Genomic DNA, 21,078 nt, shown 5'->3' with positions numbered 1-21,078 from the left:
ACATTCAAAAAGGGAATTTAGAAGTGCACATGTTCTTGAAAAGGAAAATAAATTTGAGGGCAATGGGGAAGGAGTGCCTTAATGGTAGTAAATAAATAACTCTGAAAAAATTGACCGAGGCATAGGGACTGAGCAACATCCTCCTGCGCTGAGGGATCCAAATTGCTTAATTTGGAGGGTGCTGTTCACATTATGTTGCACAGGTGGAGTGACTGAAGGTACTGTAGTTGGGGTTTAGGTTAGTGATGGTGCCCTTTTCCATATGAACTGTTGCATTTGATGATCAGCATGTGTCCTTAGTAAACTCTTCATTTTCCCGTCAATTCAACTAGCAGTTTGAGCAACTATTGCCGTAGACTTTCTCATAGCTAAATTAGAAACCAGATGAACCTACCATGCTGCTGTGTCATCAATGGATACAGAGAAACACCCATGACACATGTGCCTGGTGTTAGGCCTCTGGAGAATTCTTGCTCTTTTAAATTCAGCAGTGGCCAAACAAGGAGCTGTGGAAAGGTTAGTAAGCTGACTCAGATACAAAGCAGATGAATGTTTATCCACTCAAGTGGAGACTTGCTATTTTGAATTTGACACTCCTGTGCAAACAGCCACCCGAGGGAGGCTCTTCATCCATTGTCATATATTGTTCCGTGATTAAGCCAAACAAGTGGTAAAATCCAATGATATCTCATGTGTTAGATGAATAGTTCATAATGAAAGTCCATGAGATTAGATGACTCCAAACTATGATCTGATGCTGTTGGCATTCTGACAGGTAACTGAGTATTAGTGCGTTTTGAGAAGATTTGTAGCTCAAGTTGAGGTTCTGAATGTAGGTTCGCTCACTGAGCTGGAAGGTTCATTTTCAGACGCTTCGTCACCCTACTAGGTAACACCATCAGTGAGCCACCAGTGAAGCACTGATATTATGTCCTCTTTTTGTTTATGTGCTTAGATTTCCTTGGGTTGGTGATGTCATTTCCTGTTCTTTTTCTCAGCGGGTGTTAACTGGGATCCAAATTGATGTGTTTGTTGGCAGAGTTCTGGTTGAAATGCCATGCTTTTCGGAATTCTCATGCGTGTACCTATTTGGCTTATCCTAGGATGGGTGTGTTGTCCCAGTCAAAGTGGTGTCCTTCCTCATTTGTATGTAAGGATACTAGTGATAGTGGGTCATGTCTTTTGTGGCTAGTTGATGTTCATGCATCCGGGTGACTACTTTTCTGCCTGTTTGTCCAATGTAGTGTTTGTTACAGTTCTTGCAATGTATTTTGTAAATGACCGTTCATTTTGCTTGTTGTCTGTACAGGGTCTTTTTAAGTCCATTAGCTGTTGTTTTAGTGTGTTGGTGGGTTTGTGGGCTACCATGATGCCAAGAGGTCTGAGTAGTCTGGCAGTCATTTCTGAGATGTCTTTGATGTAGGGGAGAGTGGCTAGGCTTTCTGGGCATTTTGTCTGCTTGTTTGGGTTTGTTGCTAAGAAATCGATGGACTGTGTTCATTGGACACATGAAAGAAAGAGAATTGCAAAACTTATGACATAGTCACCCCTATGTTGTGTAGGTGATCTTCCTCTGCTCTTCGTGGTTCCTCTGTGCTGCAGTGTGTGGTGACTCATTGATGTAATGTTCTAATGCAGCTTTGTTTGTGTGTGTTGGGATGATTGCTTCTATAGTTCAATATTTGGTCAGTATGTGTTATTTACCTGTAGATGCTGGTTTGAAGATCCCCATTGACTGTTTGCTCTACTGTGACAGCTCAGAATGACAGTTAGTTGTTGTTTTCCTCCATTTTTGTGAATTTTATGCCAGGAAGGGTATTATTGATGGTCTTGAAGGTTTCCTCTAATTTGTTTTGTTTAGTGATGACAAAGGTGTCATCCATGTAAATCAGGAGGGCAAAACGGGGACATGAAATAGCTTTGGCAAATAGAATTAAGGAGAATCCAAAGGGTTTGTACAAATATATTAAGGACAAAAGGGTAACTAGGGAGAGAATAGGGTCCCTCCAAGATCAGCAAGGCGGCCTTTGTGTGGAGCCACAGAAAATGGGGGAGATGCTAAGTGAATATTTTGCATCAGTATTTACTGTGGAAAAGGATATGGAAGATATAGACTGTAGGGAAATAGATAGTGACATCTTGCAAAATGTCCAGCTTACAGAGGAGAAATGCTGGATGTCTTGAAACGGTTAAAGATGGATAAATCCCCATGACCTGATCAGGTGTACCCAAGAACTCTGTGGGAAGCTAGAGAAGTGATTGCTGAGCCTCTTGCTGAGATATTTGTATCATCGATAGTCACAGGTGAGGTGCCGGAAGACTGGAGGTTGGCAAACGTGGTGCCACTGTTTAAGAAGGGCGGTAAAGACAAGCCAGGGAACTATAGACTGGTGAGCCTGACCTCTTGGCAAGTTGTTGAAGGGAATCCTGAGGACAGGATGTACATGTATTTGGAAAGGCAAGGACTGATTAGGGATAGTCAACATGGCTTTGTGTGTGGGAAATCATGTCTCACAAATTTGAGAGTTTTTTGAAGAAATAACAAAGAGGATTGATGAGGGCAGAGCAGTAGGTGTGATCTACATGGACTTCAGTAAGGCATTCGACGAGACTGATTAGCAAGGTTAGATCTCATGGAATACAGGGAAAACTAGCCAATTGGATACAGAACTGGCTCAAGGGTAGAAGACAGAGTTTGGTGATGGAGGGTTGGTTTTCAGACTGGAGGCCTGTGACCAGTGGAGTGCCACAAGGATTGAAACATAGAAACATAGAAAAAATACAGTGCAGTACAGGCCCTTTGGCCCTCAATGTTGCGCCGATCCAAGCCCACCTAACCTACACTAGCCCACTATCCTCCATATGCCTATCCAATGCCCGTTTAAATGCCCATAAAGAGGGAGAGTCCACCACTGCTACTGGCAGGGCATTCCATGAACTCATGACTTGCTGAGTAAACAATCTACCCCTAACATCTGTCCTATACCTACCACCCCTTAATTTAAAGCTATGCCCCCTCATAATAGCTGACTCCATACGTGGAAAAAGGTTCTCATGGTCAACCCTATCTAAACCCCTAATCATCTTGTACACCTCTATCAAGTCACCCCTAAACCTTCTTTTCTCCAATGAAAACAGCCCCAAGTGCCTCAGCCTTTCCTCATACGATCTTCCTACCATACCAGGCAACATCCTGGTAAACTTCCTCTGCACCCGTTCCAGTGCCTCCATATCCTTCCTATAGTATGGCGACCAAACTGCACACAATACTCCAGAAGCGGCCGCATCAGAGTCTTATACAACTGCAACATTACCTCAGGATTCCGGAACTCAATTCCTCTACCAATAAAAGCCAGTACGCCATATGCCTTCTTCACCGCACTATTTACCTAGGTGGCAACTTTCAGAGATCTGTGTACATGGACACCAAGATCCCTCTGCTCATCCACACTACCAATTTTCCGGCCATTAGCCCAGTACCCCATCTTTTTGTTACTCATACCAAAATGAATCACCTCACACTTACCCACATTGAACTCCATTTGCCACCTTTCTGCCCAGCTCTGCAGCTTATCTATATCCCGCTGTAACCTGACGCATCCTTCCTCACTGTGAACAACTCCACTGACTTTCGTATCATCTGCAAACTTGCTCACCCAACCTTCTAGCCCATCCTCCAGGTCATTTATAAAAATGACAAACAGCAATGGTCCCAAAACAGATCCTTGCGGAACACTGTTTGTAACTGCTGGGCCATCTACTTTTTGTCATTTACATAAATGATTTGGATGTGAGCATAAAAGGTACAGTTAGTAAGTTTGCAGATGACACCAAAATTGGAGGTGTAGTGGACAGCGAAGAGGGTTACCTCAGATTACAACAGGATCTGGACCAGATGGGCCAATGGGCTGATAAGTGGAAGATGGAGTTTAATTCAGATAAATGTGAGGTGCTGCATTTTGGGAAAGCAAATCTTAGCAGGACTTATACACTTAATGGTAAGGTCCTAGGGAGTGTTGCTGAACAAAGAGACATTGGAGTGCAGCTTCATAGCTCCTTGAAAGTGGAATCGCAGATAGATAGGATAGTGAAGAAGGCATTTGGTATGCTTTCCTTTATTAGATTAGATTAGATTAGATTACTTACAGTGTGGAAACAGGCCCTTCGGCCCAACAAGTCCACACCGCCCCGCCGAAGCGTAACCCACCCATACCTCTACATCTACATTTACCCCTTACCTAACACTATGGGCAATTTAGCATGGCCAATTCACCTGGCCTGCACATCTTTGTGACTGTGGGAGGAAACCGGAGCACCCGGAGGAAACCCACGCAGACACGGGGAGAACGTGCAAACTCCACACAGTCAGTCGCCTGAGGCGGGAATTGAACCCGGGTCTCAGGCGCTGTGAGGCAGCAGTGCTAACCACTGTGCCACCGTGCCGCCCACTGGTCAGAGTATTGAGTATAGGAGTTGGGAGGTCATCTTGCAGCTGTATATGACATTGGTCAGGCCACTGTTGGAATATTGTGCGCAATTCTGGTCTCCTTTCTTTTGGAAGGATGTTGTGAAACTTGAAAGTGTTCAGAAAAGATTTACAAGGATGTTGCCATTGTTGGAGGATTTGAGCTACAGGGAGAGGCTGAACAGGCTGGGGCTGTTTTCTCTGGAGCATCGGAGACTGAGGGGTGACCTTATAGAGGTTTATAAAATTATGATGGCAAGAATAGGATAAATAGAAAAAGTCTTTTCCCTGGGATCGGGGAGTCCAGAACTAGAGGGCATAGGTTTAGGGTGAGAGGGAAAAGATATAAAAGAGACCTAAGGGGCAACTTTTTCATGCAGAGAGAGTGGTAAGTGTATGGAATGAGCTGCCAGAGGATGTGGTGGAGGCTGGTACAATTGCAACATTTGAGAGACATTTGGTTGGGTTTATGAATAGGAGGGGTTTGGAGGGATATGGGCCAGGTTCTGTCAAATGGGACCAGATTGGGTTTGGATATCTGGTCGGTGTGGATGGGTTGGACCAAAGAGTCTGTTTCTATGCTGTACATCTCTATGATTCCATGTAGCGGACCCAAAGTTTGGGTTGGACAAACAGACAGAAACTAGCCACCAGGATACATGAACATCAGCTAGCCACAAAAAGACATGACCCACTATCCCTAGTATCCTTACATACAAATGAGGAAGGACATCACCTTGACTGGGCCAACACATCCATCCCAGGACAAGCCAAACAGAGACACGCACGAGAATTCCTAGAAGCATGCATGCCAACTGGAACTGTATCAACAAACACATCAATTTGGACCCCATCTACCATCCTCTGAGAAAAAGAACAGGAAATGGCATGACCAACCCAAGGAAATCTATGCACATAAATAGGAAGCGGGACATAACACCAGCGCTTCTCTGCTAGTTCACTGATTATGTCGATGAAATGTCTGACAATCAGCCTTCCAGCTAAACGAGTAAACTTACATCCATAACTCTAACTCATTGAGTAGAGGATTCTTTGACAATGGGGGTCGGTTGTCTTAATTCATTTGACTTCCCAATTTGGGGCAGATCTACTTCATTTCTTCCCACAAGGAGACAGTGCTTTCAATAATGTTATTTACATTGACATACTTGAAAATCTCATGTGACGCAGTTATGTTAAGAGAGGAGTTTTATACCTATCTTTACAAGAATGTGAGTATTTTATTGAATAGTACACAATTAGCATTATTTTAATTGATAGCAGGTTTCCAGCCCAAAACCATTGCAGGTACTACAGTAACAACAACCCGATTTGTATTTGTATGGCGCCTTTAACATAATAAAATTTCCAATGAGGCACATAAGAGAGGTGATGGCCTAGTGGTATTATCCCTGGAATATTAATCCAGAAACTTGGCTCATGCTCAAATCCCACTATGGTAGATGGTTGAATTGAATTCAATAAGGAACTTAAATGAAGAGTCTAATGATGACCATGACTCCATTGTCAATGGTTGGAAAACCCCATCTGATTCACTAATGTCCTTTCGGGAAGAAAAATGCCATCCTTACCTGGTATGGCCTACACAGGACTCCAGAGTCAACAATGTGGTTGACTCTCAATTGCCCTCTGGGCAATTAAGGATGGGCAATAAATGCTGACATTTCCAGCGAAGCCATCATTCCATGAATAAATAAAAGATTAGGATAGATGTACAAAAGCTCAGCCAAAGAGGTTTTAAGGAGTACCTTAAAAGAAAGAACTTGAAAGAAAGAGAATTGCAAAATTTATGACATAGTCAGCTGAAGGCATTAACACAAATGAGAGTGTGATTGGGATCTGAATCAGGATCCCCTCTTTCAGCATTTATTCCCTTGTCTTTTGCACTGTTAAAAAGCATCAAACCTCTCACTTTTCAGAACTAAATCCCTTTTGTTTCTCAAGAACATTATATAAACTATGATATGGAGCCACAAAAGGGGACTTTTGGTCAGGTGATCAAAATCTTAATGAGGGTTAAAGAATGAAAGAGAGGTCAAGGGGCAGAGCAGTGGCAGGAGAGAATCCCACAGCTGGGGGCCTTGCTAATTGAAGATATAGCCTCAAATGGTGGAACAACTCAAATTAGGGATACAGAAGATTCTAGAGTTAGGTTTCAGTTTTGACTTGATTTATTACTGTCACCTGTACCAAGGTCAAGTGAAAAGTGTTGTCTTACATGCGTTACAAGTAGATTATACTGTACAAGTATATCAGGGCATCAGAGTCAAAGTGGAGGATACAATGTTACAACTACAAAGAAAGTGCAGAGAGAGATCAATATTAATATTAAAAAGGTCCATTCAAAAGCCTGATAACAGTGAGGAAGAAGCTGTTCATGAATCTGTTCGTATGTTTATACTAACTTTTATATAATTAGAGGAGTAAATTTAACTCTTACTTTCCTTCCCTTGTACTTGTAAGCAGAAGTCTTCGAAATTTTTATCTCTTTTGTAACAGGTTTTGGCATGTTTCTCCTGAAACCTCTGTGTGTGAAGTCAATGTTTTAAGTAAACAAGCTCTCTTTAGGACTAAATCAGAAATATGTTTTATTCATTCATTCAGACTGAGGCTGATTGTTAGAACACACGCACACTCAAGCACAAAAGGAAGGATAAATAAATAGATACAGAGTTGGAGAGATGGCTCAGTGGTTAGCACGGCTGCCTTACAGTGCCAGGGACTCTGGTTTAACTCCACCCTTGGATGACTGTCTGTGTGGGTTTTCCACATTCTCCCTCTGACTGCATGGGTTACCTCTGAGTGCTCCAGGTTTCTCCCACAGTCCAAAGATGAGCAGGCTAGGTGGATTGACCATGCTAAATTGCCCCATAGTGTCTAAGGATGTGCAGGGTAAGGGGGTTAGCCATGGGAATTGCAGGGTTACAGGGATGGTGGGGGGGGGGGGGGGGGGGGGGGATGGACGAGATCTGTGTGGGATGCTCTTCTGAGGGTTGGTGTGAACTTGATGGGCCAAATGGCCTGCTTCCACACTGGGATTCTATGATTTGAAGACTGACTTAGTTAAAAGAAAGTTAAGATTCAGATATTACTTGTTGATTGCCCAACTCCTGCAGATTAGTGTTCAGTGAGAGTTCTTTTTCATAATAGCTATGACTCAGGTAGGTATGGCTACCCAATTCAAAATTTGCAGAATTTTCCATAATATTGAGGAAGGCTCAGCGAAAGGAAGTTGATATGTGGAAACATGGTTCACCTTTCAGTTGAATGCAAGGTTTCATCAGGAACTAGGTTTCCAAGACATTTATTTGGGCTTGAGGCAGGCTTAGCTGTTCTTTCAATGGCCTTGTAGATTCAACTGACTGGTCGTTAGAAAGCAGACCAGATGCTACAGGCCAGCTGAAGTCTTTGCAGACTGAATCAAGGCTTCAGAAATGTGTTTTGGCCACGTAACAGCAAGTTTTAGTTTGTCAGGTTTTTTTTACTCCTCTGGCCAAGGATCTATTATTCATTAAAATGATTCAAAAAACTATGTTTGTTGGAGACCTGAACAAACAAAAATAGAAATTGCTGGAGAATCTCAGCAGGTCTGACAGTATCTCTGGAGAGAGCAACACCCATTAGCATTTTGAGTCTGGTATGATTCTTCTTTAAAACTGTTTGTCTCTCCAGAGATGCTGCTAGACCTGCTGAGTGTCTTTATCACTTTCTGTTTTCATTTCAGATTTCCAGAATCTTTAGTGTTTTGCTTTTATATAGGTTTTCTATGATATTGATAGATTGCTTTATCAATCACTGGGGCTCCATATCATTGCTGCTGTCTTATGTTTGTTCAGTACAATATCCACAAGGTGTGAGATTCCAAAGGGATGGGTCTAAATGGATAGAATTTGATGCAGGACAAAAGGTTGATGTCTTGAGTCATCCCGATTTTCCAATGGGGGGGGGGGGGTTTGTGCTGGTCCACTATTGGAACTTTAATAAACAGTCTTGTAGTTTAGAGACAATGAATGAGTCAAGAGTCAAGGTGGTGGTGGAACTTGGTGTTGTCAGTGTATGTGTAAAAACCAGCACTGTGCATTTGGAAGATGTCACTGAGCAGAAGCATTTGGAGCAGATAAGAAAGGAACCAAGAATGCATCCTTGGGGGACACTAGAAGTAACAGAGAAAGAATGGAAAGTGAAGCCATTGCAAGTCATTTTCTGGCAACCATTATTTGGGTAAGAAGGAAACTTGGTGAGAGTGGTCTTTGCAGCTGGACAACTGTGGAGAAACATTGGAGGAGAATGGGGATTGTCAGTTTATTGGTTCCAGTTGATTTTGGTTGATAGGTAGCAGGATGAGGTGATGATGGAGAGAGGAATTGTTAGTACTTAGCAGGCCATAAGCTGCTCTCTCATTAGAGAGAGACAACTGGTGGTGGTTTACGCTGAGGGTCAGCACACTTCAGGTGAGAGGAGACGTTGAGTAGAAGAGTCCTTCATGGTAACCTCAGGTCACTAATGTCCAGTTGGTTGACTTTCTGCTCACAGCCAGTGGCGGAATTAGAATGGTGAATAATAGACCAAGTGGCCAGACACGATCAGCAGGGTAAGCAGCTCAAGCACATGCTTAAGAGATCTGGAGGAAAGCAGTTTGAGGCTAAAGTGAGAAAATACAGTTTGTTGGAAAACCTATTGGAAGAGGAAAAAGAGGCACAATTAATTTTGAAATATCTGTGCACAAAGAAAATTGAACTGGTTTGCCGAGAGAATAAGTTCAACTTGGAGAACACAAATGAAATATGCTGTATAAAACTGTAAGGATAGATAGATATCTATATAAATTCCTCTATAGAGTTACTTCATGGCGGAGGACATTGTCATATCAGATTGGAAAATGGTATTAAGAGAGTCAGCTAATCATAGGCAGAAGAGTAGGACATACCAATTTTAATACAACATGGGTATTAATTACTCTCATTGGTTTCAAGATAACAATGAATGTGATACTTCTGGAGATGGCCACTGTGCTCATAACTGCGTCAACACAGCAGGAAGTTACTATTGCACCTGTCATCCAGGATATCGGCTCCACTTTGACAGACATACTTGTATCCGTAAGTTCTTTCCTCTCTTATACATGATGTACTGTTCTCACAGACAATGGTTACTTCATTTCTGATTCTGCAGTTGGAAAATTGTCTTTATCTGTTACATTGATTGAAGGCTTGAGCTCAATGGAAGGGTTTTAATTAAACAAGATTGTGCTAAGGCAATGATAGTTGAGCTATAGTCCATTGCATATAAAACTTGTCTTGAATTATGTAGAAGATGGCTTTCTGTAGAAGATGTCATCAAGGATCGAACAGTGTGCAACTTATTATGTTTTTGAACATCTATGTCTTTGCTTTTGCTTTTTGTTATCTTTAAGTACATTCTTAACGATGGACTTGTTCAATTGTTTTGTACTGAAGTTAATCAGTGATTCTCCTGCTCCTCTGATGCTGCCTGACCTGCTGTGCTTTTCCAGCACCACTCTAATCTAGACTCTGATCTCCAGCATCTGCAGTCCTCACTTTTGCCTCATTGACTAAGGTTGTGAGATTATGCTCTGTTATCATGCAGAAAGCTGTGGAGACAAACTCAATGACTATATTTAAGACAAGTGAGTTCTTGATTAGTGAGGGAATCAAGGATTACAGGGAGAAGGCACGATGGCGGGGTTAAGAAACAAACCTGTCAAAGCAGACTTGATGGGCTGAATGGCCTAATTCTGCTGCACTAAAATATGGTCTTCAGAGGGGACCCAAGATGTCTGTCAAAGTCCTGGTAGGATCGCATTTGCTGGGCTCTGCGCTGCAACACTGGTCCAACAGAGCACAAACCCATCCAAAACACTCTACAGTGTGCAAAAACACAGTAAAGGAACTGGAAACCTGAAAAATCTTACTTACCTTTGTCCTTGCAGCTGAAGAATGCCAAAGAAAGGAGGAAGCTCAGCCTGGGCCAGGGCAGGGCCATGGCCCAGCCCAGCCCACTGAAGCAGTGGGCTTGTTTACTCACCACACCCTGGTGGAGGAGTTGGCCAAATCATGCAAGCTCCTGGGGAGGCAGATCCGGGAAAACATTGAAGAGAAGTATCTGCTATGCTGCAAGGCTTGGGAAAAAGGACCAATGAGCTTGAGCGCTGGGCTGCAGAGATAGAGGCAGAGACTGACTCCTCCAAGAGCTGGATTGAACACCTGGAAATACAGATCCAGGGTCTGTTGGATCTGGTAATGATCGCGAAAACAGGGGCAGAAGAAAGAACCTGCATGGTGTTGGCATACCGGAGGGGATGGAAGGTGAGTGACCAGTGAAGTTCTTCAAGAAGTGGTTCCCGGACTTCCTTGGTTTGGAGACTGAGAAGGGAAGGATAACAATTAAAAAAACCCATCAGATCGTGGCATGAAAACCAGGTGTGGATCAGCGCCCATGTCCTGTCCTGGTAAGGTTCCATTATTATAAAGACAAGCAGAGGGTCATAGAAGCCTTTAGAGCCCAGGGGAGGGTTCAGAGGGAATTGGTGTGTGACGGCTCCAGGGTCATGTTTTTTTAAGACTCCTAGGCGGCAGTGGTCCAGAAAAGGAAGCCCTACAATCGTGTCAAGAGGAGGTTGAGAGAGCTTGGGATCCAGTATTCTTTAAGATATCCAACAGTGCTTGGATCAATCATAATGGATCCATACACTTGTTCGACTGTCATCAGAGAAAGTGAACAACTTTGTGGGCACTTAAGTCAAACGGCCAAATCGGCGTAGAGAACAGAGCTGATTGGGTTGGCTCTTCTTTAAAAAGGACTTGGTGAGTCTCCTTTCTGGTAATAAGTTGTGTGAAATGATATCTGGGATGGATAGAGTATTTATTTTTAATTTCTAAGTTATGTTAAGGGATGGGTGACATATTTATTTTTAGTTTACTTGTCTATAGTACTAACCTTGCTCTTGGGTGTTTTTCTTTCTCTACCAGGTAGTCAGTGTATGTGGTGCATACCAAGCTGGTGGGAGTTGAGCGGGCAGTTGGGATGGTTAGTAGATGCGTAGGTTGTGTAGCATGTGTAGGTGTGTAGAATGTGTAGGTGTGTAGGCACCCCCTTTGAATTGCAGGGGGTGGGGGGGGGAGGTGTTGTGCAGCACAGTAAATACCTCCAATCAGTGTCTTTGGCGATTTTTTGTTTTTCTGTTTTTGCTGTATACAGTTTTTATTAGTTTTGTAGATCTGTTGGATGTTATTTTAGTCTGTGTAATTTTTGGGTTTTGTGGATTCTTTTGCATTATATCTCAGTGATTTGTAATTTGGGTTCCTCCTCGCTGGAAACTAGATGGTGCTGTGACTAAGGATGTGTGTGAGTGGTGCACCTGGCATATTATGGGAAGTCACTCACCTGTCAAGAGGAAGAAGGCACTTTCCAACCTTCAAAGGATGTTGCATTATTATAATAAACACACTTGGATGATGCAGAGCATTTGAAGTTGCAACAGAATGGGGTGTGACCAGATTTATTTCTCATCTTTCAATACGAGAAGTAGAGGGGTGGCCATTTTAGTTAGAAAGAATCTCCCATTTAAGTTATTAGAGTGCATTAAAGACATACGCGGGAGATTCGTAATCCTTAAAGCTTTGATACATGGGGAAGAATATGGAATCTTAAATGTTTACTGTCCCCCGTCCCACCCCCTTAACTGCTTGATGGACGCACTTTCTAGACTAGTTAACCTTGCATCTCAACATATCATCGTAGGAGGGGATTTCAATTGTCTCATACATCCTACTGTAGACAGATTGCCCAAAGGCCCGCTGATATCTTCTTTGCAATCTAAACAATTAAGGGGTTTGTGTGCTGAATTGGGGTTGGTAGATGTTTGGAGGCACCCTCACCCTACTGGCAGGGACTTCACATTCCTCTCGAACCCACATAAATGCCATACCAGGATTGATCTTTCTCTGACCCCCACAGCACATCTGGACTCGGTGGCGTCATGTACAATTGGCAATAATCACTATTTCCAATCACGCCCCAGTGTGTTTAATGGCCAAGAGTAAGGATACAGTGATAGGCTTGAGACACTGGCGACTGGACCCCTTCATCCTTAAGGGTAGCAAGTTTATTGAATTATTTTCTACTGAGTTCAGGGATTTTTTAGATATTAATTCAGCCTCAGCCAGTAGCCCATCCATTCTCTGGGAAACAGCTGAAGCCTATGCTAGAGGGTTGATTATCTCCTATTCAACCAATAAGAAATGACAGATGGGTGAGCAGCAACGCTTGCTCGAGACGTGTCTGAAAGTAGCTAAAAAGGCATATTTTGTTGGTTAAGCTGCAGAGGATCACATCGCTTAGGCCTACACTGAACTCCATGCTCTCACAGACAGCCAAGAGGGAGCTGGCATTTGCACGTCAAAGGCTTGGGGATAAACCAGGCAAGTACCTGGCTTACCTTGCTAGGAAAAGGAGTGCCCTCCAAGCCATTACCTTGATCAGAGAGGACACTGGAAATTTAAAAGGATTAATGCAGAATTTCAGAAATTTTACTCTGAATTATACCATTCTGAAAGCTGTGAAAGTGGGTGGGTTAGGATGGAGTTCTTTTTTAAGAATTTGGGCCTTCTGGCAGTGACCCCTGAAAAAGGGTTTCTCCTCAATGCCCATTGTCAGAGCAAGAGATGCAGGAGGCTGTGAGGCAGCTCCAGAATGGAAACATGCCAGGTCCAGACAGGCCCCCCAGTGAGTTCGATAAGGAATTTATAAGTATATTGTCAGGGCCGATGCTTAGTATGTTTAATGACTCACGTAGTTGTGGTCTTCTCCCACCATCTCTCAAAGAGGCGAACATCTCTCTTATTCTTGAAAAAAGGAAGGCTCCGGAAGACAGTGCTTTCTGTAGGCCCATTTCACTCCTGAATATCAACTTCAAAATTCTATCCAAGACTCTGGCATTAAGGCTAGAAACTGTACTGCCCTCTATCATTAAGGAGGACCAGACAGGGTTCATAGAAGGTCATAGATAGATGGATAATGTCAAGGGATTACTTAACATGATCCAAGTATGTCACCAGCGATTGGTATGGGGATTGGTGATCTCCTTAGATGTGGAAAAGGCATTTGACAGGGTCAAGTGGCCATATCTTTTTCATACTTTGAAGTGGTTTTTCCTCGGAGAGACCTTCGGCAGGTGGCTGGAGATTTTGTGTAGTGATCCTCTTGCCACGGTCCTCACCAATGGTGAGGACCGTGGCAAATTTTAATTTTAATATTTGTTGGGGCAGTCGACAGGGCTGTCCCTTGTCATCATTGCTTTTCACATTGGTGATTAAACCGCTGGCACAGGCAATACGCAGAGATCCCAATATAACCACTGCAGAAGTGGGGACGATGTCACATAAGATCGCATTGTATGCGGATAACACTCTTGTCTTCTTATCAAACCCAACAGTCTCAGTGCCACACCTGAAACAGTGCATTAACTTATTTGGTGGCTTCTCGGCTTATAAGATCAGTTTTGCAAAGTCAGAGGACATGCCTATGGGTGGTCTCCCAAGAGTGCATGATCCTGAGGGCGGATCTCGGTTCCCCTTTAGATGGTCGCAGGAAGGCTTTCTCTACTTAGGTATATTTATTACTCCCATTTTTGATCAGCTATTTAAAATCAATTTTGCCCATTTATTCGACAGAATCAAGCAGGACCTTCGTAGAGGGGAGGTGCTTCTGATCTCTTGGTTAGGTCGGATAGCCCTCATTAAAATTAACATTCTGCCCCGTCTGTTGTATCCTATACAAATGCCTCCTCTGCTTTTTACTAATCAAATGTCTAGAAGATTGAGTGGCTGGTTTAGTTCTTTTGTCTGGTATCGCAAGCAGCCTCTAATTAAATGGACTAAATTGCAGTTACCTAATACATTGGGAAGAGTGGGCATCCCAGATAACAAAAACTATGAGTTAAGCTCATTGCTGTCTTAGTGAATGATTGGGCCTGGGGGGGACCCACACTCACTTTGGTTGGACATCGAAGCATCTCAGGCGAGATGCCCCTTTGTTAGCCTGTTGTCTTGGATAAAAGGAGAACAGTTAAGGAATATCGCCATAGCCCAATAGTCATCAATACAGTCAAGGCATGGAGGGCAATGCGTTAGGGTGAGGGCAATATTGTCAAACCATCATTTTGGACACCCATAGTTGGTATGCTGGGCTTTCAGCCAGGGATGATGGACTCTGGGTTTAAACCCAATGGGCAGCTAGGGACGTGTCTTAGTGATTGGGTCTTGTCTGGGTGATTTATTTGAAAGGGACATACTGATGTCTTTTGACCAGTTGGCTCAGAAATATGAATTGCCCAGTAGGGATCTCTTTTATTTCTTTCAAATTAGAAACTTCACACAAAAAGAGACCACACTTCTAACTGATCCTTCTAGATCTGACATGGAGAAGAGGATGTTGAGTGCTGAGGGTACATTATCTGTTAGCAATGCTTATCATCTATTGGGAGAGGGCCCCTCGGACAAGACAGAATTGCTGTGTGGGATATGGGAGAGACGTTGAGATCTCTTCTGAAATATGGGAGGATATCTGGGAAAGTTCAAGGAGAATTTTGATTTGCAACAGGACCCATGTCTTGCAATTGAAGATTCTCCACAGGGTCCATCTAGCCCCAGACCACCTCGCTAAATTTAAAGCGGGAGCACCTCCAATGTGTCCGAAATGTAAAGTGAGCATGGTCAAGCTTACTCATTGTCTTTGGTCCCGCCACAGATTGGGGGCGTACTGGAGTGCTATAGGAGGCGAAATAGAGAAGGCCTGGAGGTTGGAGGTGGAGATGGACCCGGTATCTTTTCTTCTTGGCTTTGTTAATTCTCACGCATTGGATGCACACAAAAAAGGCTTTTCAGTATCCTCACCTTTTGTGCCAGAAAGAACATTCTATTAAGGTGGGTGTCAGACAGTCCCCCAGGGCTGGTGTAAGCAAGTTATAGAGCACATCCCCTTGGACTTTCTGATGAGTATGGTGCACCATAAAACTGAGAATTTCTATAAGACATGGCGGCCCTTTTTGGACTACCTGGGTACAGATTTGTCCACCATACTAACAAGAGGCTTTATATAGCCATGGCAATTCTAAGTAATGGGTTTGGCATCCAGAGGGGAGGAATTTCAAATGTATGAACACGTATTAACTTATGTGCTCAATGATTAAGGGCTGTTGCTTTGTTCTGCTGAGCTATGTTACGGTTGTTATCATTATTATTATTGTTAAGGTTTTCCTTTTGTAGCTTTGTTATTAGTATTTATTTAAGTAATTACTGGTTTTGTTTTTTTAATATTGGTTTGAATTGTTTGGTTTTGTATTTGTTGTAATATTCAAAAGGAAAAAAAAAAGTTCTTCTTAATAAAAATGTTAATAATATGGTCTTAATGTCTTTCATATTGCCCAACTTTAGGCACTGCACAACAAAATGTTTGCGTTTTTGATGAGGGAAGTAGTTTCTTTATTATCCATGTTCTACCTTTTCAGTGTACTCTGCTTTGATTTCAGTTGTTCACTCATGCCCTCATGTTTTAAGAGCCCAAGTTAACAAATGGGCTCGAATTTGCATCTTGCATTATTCCTGTCAGAATATAAAAAAACTTGGCAATGTCCCCTTCATTCCTCTTTTGTGCAGTGTAGCTGTTTAGTTTCGGGAATGGTTTCTTCAACCTCAGAAACTGAGTCCTACTTGTAGCTTTTGTATGGATTTTCTCTGAACCATCAATGTCTAGATGAAGGTAATGTGAGATGTAAAAAGGCACAGCATGTTCAAATAAATACCTACAAAGGGCTGATGCAGGGTAAACGCTTATTGACTTGTAGTCAACTGTTCATGAGGTACCCCTAGTGCATGACCTATTTCTCCTGATTGAATGCTTTTGATTGGGCGATTAATAATCACACCCAGTCCTTCTTTCAATCATTCCTAATGGACCTGGTTTCATTGTGCACAGATGTTTTCTGTTTCCTGTTCTATTTGGCATTACCTTCTGTTGATCTGGTACATTTAAAATCCATCTGCTTTCCCTTAGCCCAGTTGCCATTAATCCTGTGGGTATTAATCTTTTCAAATCTTGTGTGGAATACCACTGGTGACTTGTGAAAATGTCAGGAAATTCTCTTCACTGGACAGTATTCGGACAATAATTATATATATATTAAGAATTGTGGATGCTTGAAGTCTGAAATTAAACACAATTGGTAATATCTATGGAGAGAAAGCAGAGTTAATGTTTCAGGTCCTATGACCCTTCTTCAGAACTGATAGTAGCAAGGAAAAGGTAGGATATGTGTTGATGACTGGATGTTTAGAGGAGGGGAAGGACGGTGAAGGATTGAGCAAATTGGCAATCAAGCCCAGGGGAAAGAAAGTTAGAAAGGTAAAGGGATAGTTGATAGTAGGTCAGGGAATGGAAAAGTTCATAACAAGGACAATGAGTAGGTGAAACTGGATTGTCTGTACTGAATGCAGCCCACATCATAATAGGGCCCTGGGGGTGTGTGTGTATGTGAGGAAAGGACATGGAAAAAATTGTTGAAGTTCTAAAATTATTGAACTTAATATTGAATCCTGAAGGCTGCAGGGTCCCCAAGTAGAAAATGAGATGCTGTTCTTCCAGGTTGCACTGAAGTTTGCTGGAGCACTGCAGTAAGCCTGAGATAGAGGCATTGGTCAGGGAACATGGTGGTGCGTGGAAATGGGGAGCAACCAGAAGCTTGTGGCCACTTTTTAAAAACAGAAAGTAGGTGTTCTTCAAAGTGGTCCCCTAGTCCCTGTTTTGTCTTCCCAGTGTACAGGAGACCATGTTCAGCTAGGACATTGAGGAATGGAAGCACATTTTACGCTCTATTTCAAAGATGAACTTGAGCTTAGGTTGAAGCCCATTAAGACATAGAAAGAAATTCTGACATGTAACTGGATTTAAATACAGCAAAAGTATCATCTATACAGCAGAAATATACAAGGATTCTATCAAAGATACTTTTCTCATGGAACCTGTAAGGACAGCCCAAGTTTGAAAGATGCAAAATGGCCGACAAGGGTTAAACAGAATGAAACCGCCTGCTCCAGCATTAGGACACAAAATGGCTGACAAGGGATAAGTAGAATTAAAGAGCCTGCTTCAGCATTTAAGTAAAATATAAAGGTACCTTTGAACAGGGCTACTCCAAGGTGAATAGGAAGCCTTACAAGCAACCATCTGAGGCAGTTTGATAAGTGGATGCCTAAAGATAGATAAGTAATTGACTCCAGCCTCATTAATGAAAGGATGTTATCCCATTAGCTGAACAGCACCACTTAGAACAAGGGGTGTAAATCTCAGTCCGTGAACCAGTCAGCTTAACTCATTAAGCAGCTATGAAAACAACGGCTGAAGTTATTTTACAATAATCACTTGTTTCTTTGAAGTTATTCACAATATTCAGACATAGGTTCAAGTTAAAGATTCTTCTGATAATCATAGGGATAGATTTCAACTTAAGTATAGGTACATGTTTAACCAAAGTATAATATAAGCATCAGGGGAAAAACATTTAAACCTAGATGTGAAGATAATTAGTCTCAGGAAACGCTTTCCTTATCTCTAAAAAGACACCTGGCATGTCCTGAATGAAGTAGACTGTTTACAACTTATTAGTTAAACAGTACATATAACTTTATAATGGGTAATTAGTACTATGAATCTTTTAGCAGTTAGTTAAAACCAACTGTCTTTAAAACAGAATTTGATAGAGATATCACATGGAATACAATGAATAACAGAATTCAAGCAGTCCTGAGAGATAAGCAAGTCTGGGATAGACCCGAAGGAGTTTAACCTGTAACTTTGGAATGCAAATTAATAGGATGCGTAGAAAGATCCCAAGGCTTGGCGATTGCAATGTCTGTTAAGCACCATGAGATTATGGGAACCGAGAGCTGTCCGTAGGAATCCCCATCATTGATTAGATGTTTCACAGGATTGGTATGTGGAGTAAGGGGAAAGACACAATGACCACGTTCTGTGATGATTGTAACTCAGAATGTATAAAAATGCTGTATTTCACTGTAAAAATCAGATTGCATCATTGATCTCTCATCCGATTTGAGCTATCATTAATGACTAGGTTCTCACGTCGAGCCCAGATTCGGGAAGGTCTTTGGCCCTCTCCCTGCGTTAATCAGTTGTTGCTTGAATAAAAGTCCGCAACTTGCCTGAATCCTGCCTGAGTCATTGTCCCTGGTCGGCAGAGGGTTACACTTCCACAGAATCCAACAAGGAAGTTAGTGTGAGCTGGACCTATCAGGACTTGCATGGCAACACCACCTATTTAGGTATATGTGCTGTTGTTAAAGTGAGTTACCGAATTGATAAGTTCAATATTGATTCATACAGTGGTGGGATGCTTAGATACCCACACCTGTGGCTTCCTTGAGGAATACACTGGTGAATGTCAAATGAACACATGGGCACTGGGTAACTATTAATATTATTGATAAGTCCTGCACAGTTCCAACAAATGTTTTTTTTCCAGCAACTACTTAAAGAAAGTTTTATTTTAGCTTGTCGTTTTGAAACCTTGCAGTAGATTTGTGAATTAATTTGTTAATTCTGAATCCACGTTGATTGTTATTTCTTTACTCTCTGCATCATCAATCAGCATTGATAACAACTCATGTAATGCTCTTCAAGCTTTTCCTTACCATACACAATCAATCCTGATATTTGGGTAGGATGTATTGTTTTCTAATCCTGAGTAAACTCCCAGTTTTTGTGGAATTCCTGAAACGCAGTGTTGGAAGAAAGCTAAAGGTATTTTGTTCAATCACATACTCATGCTCGACCTGGTCTGGTAATGTTTGATGGGGCAACATGTAAGGAACACTTATAATAAACTTCTAAAGCTATGTTCCATTTGTTGTTACAGCTGATGGTGCTTGCCAGGATTGCCAAGGTGAATGTTCTCCTGGATTTAGCCTCCTCCCCAATGGGGTTGACTGTACAGGTAAATATACCAGTCTCTCTTTGCACCAAATGATGATTCCAGTGTTAAGATCTTTGCATAGGTCATGGCTGACTACACATATTCCGCTTCTTTTTCTCCTAAATTAATCTTCACTTACACTAAACATTTGACAAATCTTAGAATCTGAAGTGTCACGTATTCACGAAATCTGAAGTATACTGTGCCATGGAAAAGGTAGTGGTCTGTGCCTGTGAATTGTTCTGTTATGTTCTCAGATTTTGGTGATATTGCTACAGAGGATTTCCAAATCGAGGTCAGCATTTCTTTTTCAGGAGGACAAGAATGTAATAGGTTGCAGGTCAAACATATTTATTTTGCTATCTTTCAGTGGCTTTGTAGAAGCCATGACATGACTAGATCAAATTTATTTTCATTTGCATTTTCTGAAAGTTGGCAGCCATCCTGGGAAGTATTTTTGTTTGGGAAGGTCACAGAGCCTATAATATTTGTTTTCAAATTGCTGTTCCCACATCATTTTTACGTCTTCAGTTCTTTTTGACAACATTTTTAAGGTGACTCGGCACTCACAAGGAGGGATGTTTGTTTCTGGGGGCTCAATGGAATGAGGATAATGTTTGCTCATTTCAAAGACATATTATGTCATTTCAGGTGGGGAGCTGTGCAGTACAGATTCTGTTGTATGTGGGTTTCTATGAGGCCAAAGGGGTCTAGTGTGGATTTAGATATCTGCCTTTCTGGTCTAACAAGAAGAGTTTGTTCAGTAAGCAATAGGAGGTCTATTGCAATACAATAACTGTATACAGGTTATATGCCTATGTGCTACATTACCAGGAGATGGTAAGAAGTATACAAATCAAAACACAATTCAAGTCAATTTAAAGTACAGGAAATGTTCATATAATGCAATTTTAAAATTACTCGTGTTCGTAACTAAGTCAGGCTTTTGTAAATCGGGGATCCTGTATACATCTCATCTTTTTTACCCTCATAATTATTAAATTATATGATTGTTTGTATATTTACACTTACCAGTAACCCACTCTCCCTCTAAGTCTTTGATTTTGCAAATTCAGGTGATCGAGAAGTTTGCCTTATTCTCCATGAATGTGTTCTATTTGAAGTGTTTTTTTTCTTGGGTGGAACATAGTTTGTTGGGACTTCGTAATGGACCTTTCCAATTGTCTTCTGTTTCCAGGATTGCCATTGGTTAATCCCAATAAATTATCTGTGGATGACTCAACTGTAATGAGATGAGGTTCCATGTTCATTATACAATCCTCTTGGCAATACGAGTAATGTGTGATCTCTGTTGGTATCTGTTAAAGTTTGTACTTTACTGTTGAATCCCTGATTCAACCGTATTCACTAAACCCACCACCAGAGTTTGGAGATATGAAAGGCCGGATTTGTTTGTTTTTGATGCAGTCTTATTCTATTGCCATTAATTGTTTCTCCTATTGGATCAAGGTTAAGCAGTTATATATGATGATCATGGATGCAGTTATTCAAATCTTACATGAGGTTTTTGTAATGTGTGTCCTCCATTCCTAGTTATGGCACATTCCTCACACAGTGGGTTCTG

The 21,078-nt window shown here is 41.9% G+C and overlaps 1 protein-coding gene across 7 annotated transcripts in view; it reads left to right on the top strand.

The window, feature by feature from the left end:
* Nucleotides 1-21,078, top strand: part of LOC140493514 (kielin/chordin-like protein) — a 328,873-nt gene that overhangs the window by 218,325 nt on the left and 89,470 nt on the right. For 5 of the 7 annotated variants that reach the window (XR_011963701.1, XM_072592025.1, XM_072592023.1 and 2 more), the window contains 2 exons: nt 9,460-9,585; nt 19,437-19,514. Coding sequence is in view for 6 of the 7 variants with exons in the window: in XM_072592025.1 (XP_072448126.1) it covers nt 9,460-9,585; nt 19,437-19,514 (204 nt within the window). In the remaining variant the exon portion in view is untranslated. The remainder of the gene's footprint in view (nt 1-9,459; nt 9,586-19,436; nt 19,515-21,078) is intronic. The other 2 variants (XM_072592028.1, XM_072592026.1) reach the window with 1 other exon arrangement.

Source organism: Chiloscyllium punctatum, chromosome 22 (assembly GCF_047496795.1).
Source record: "Chiloscyllium punctatum isolate Juve2018m chromosome 22, sChiPun1.3, whole genome shotgun sequence".
NCBI classification, from domain to species: Eukaryota; Metazoa; Chordata; class Chondrichthyes; order Orectolobiformes; family Hemiscylliidae; genus Chiloscyllium; species Chiloscyllium punctatum.
The sequence above is the reverse complement of the archived record's forward strand: the minus strand, read 5'-3'. Positions and strand labels throughout refer to the sequence as shown.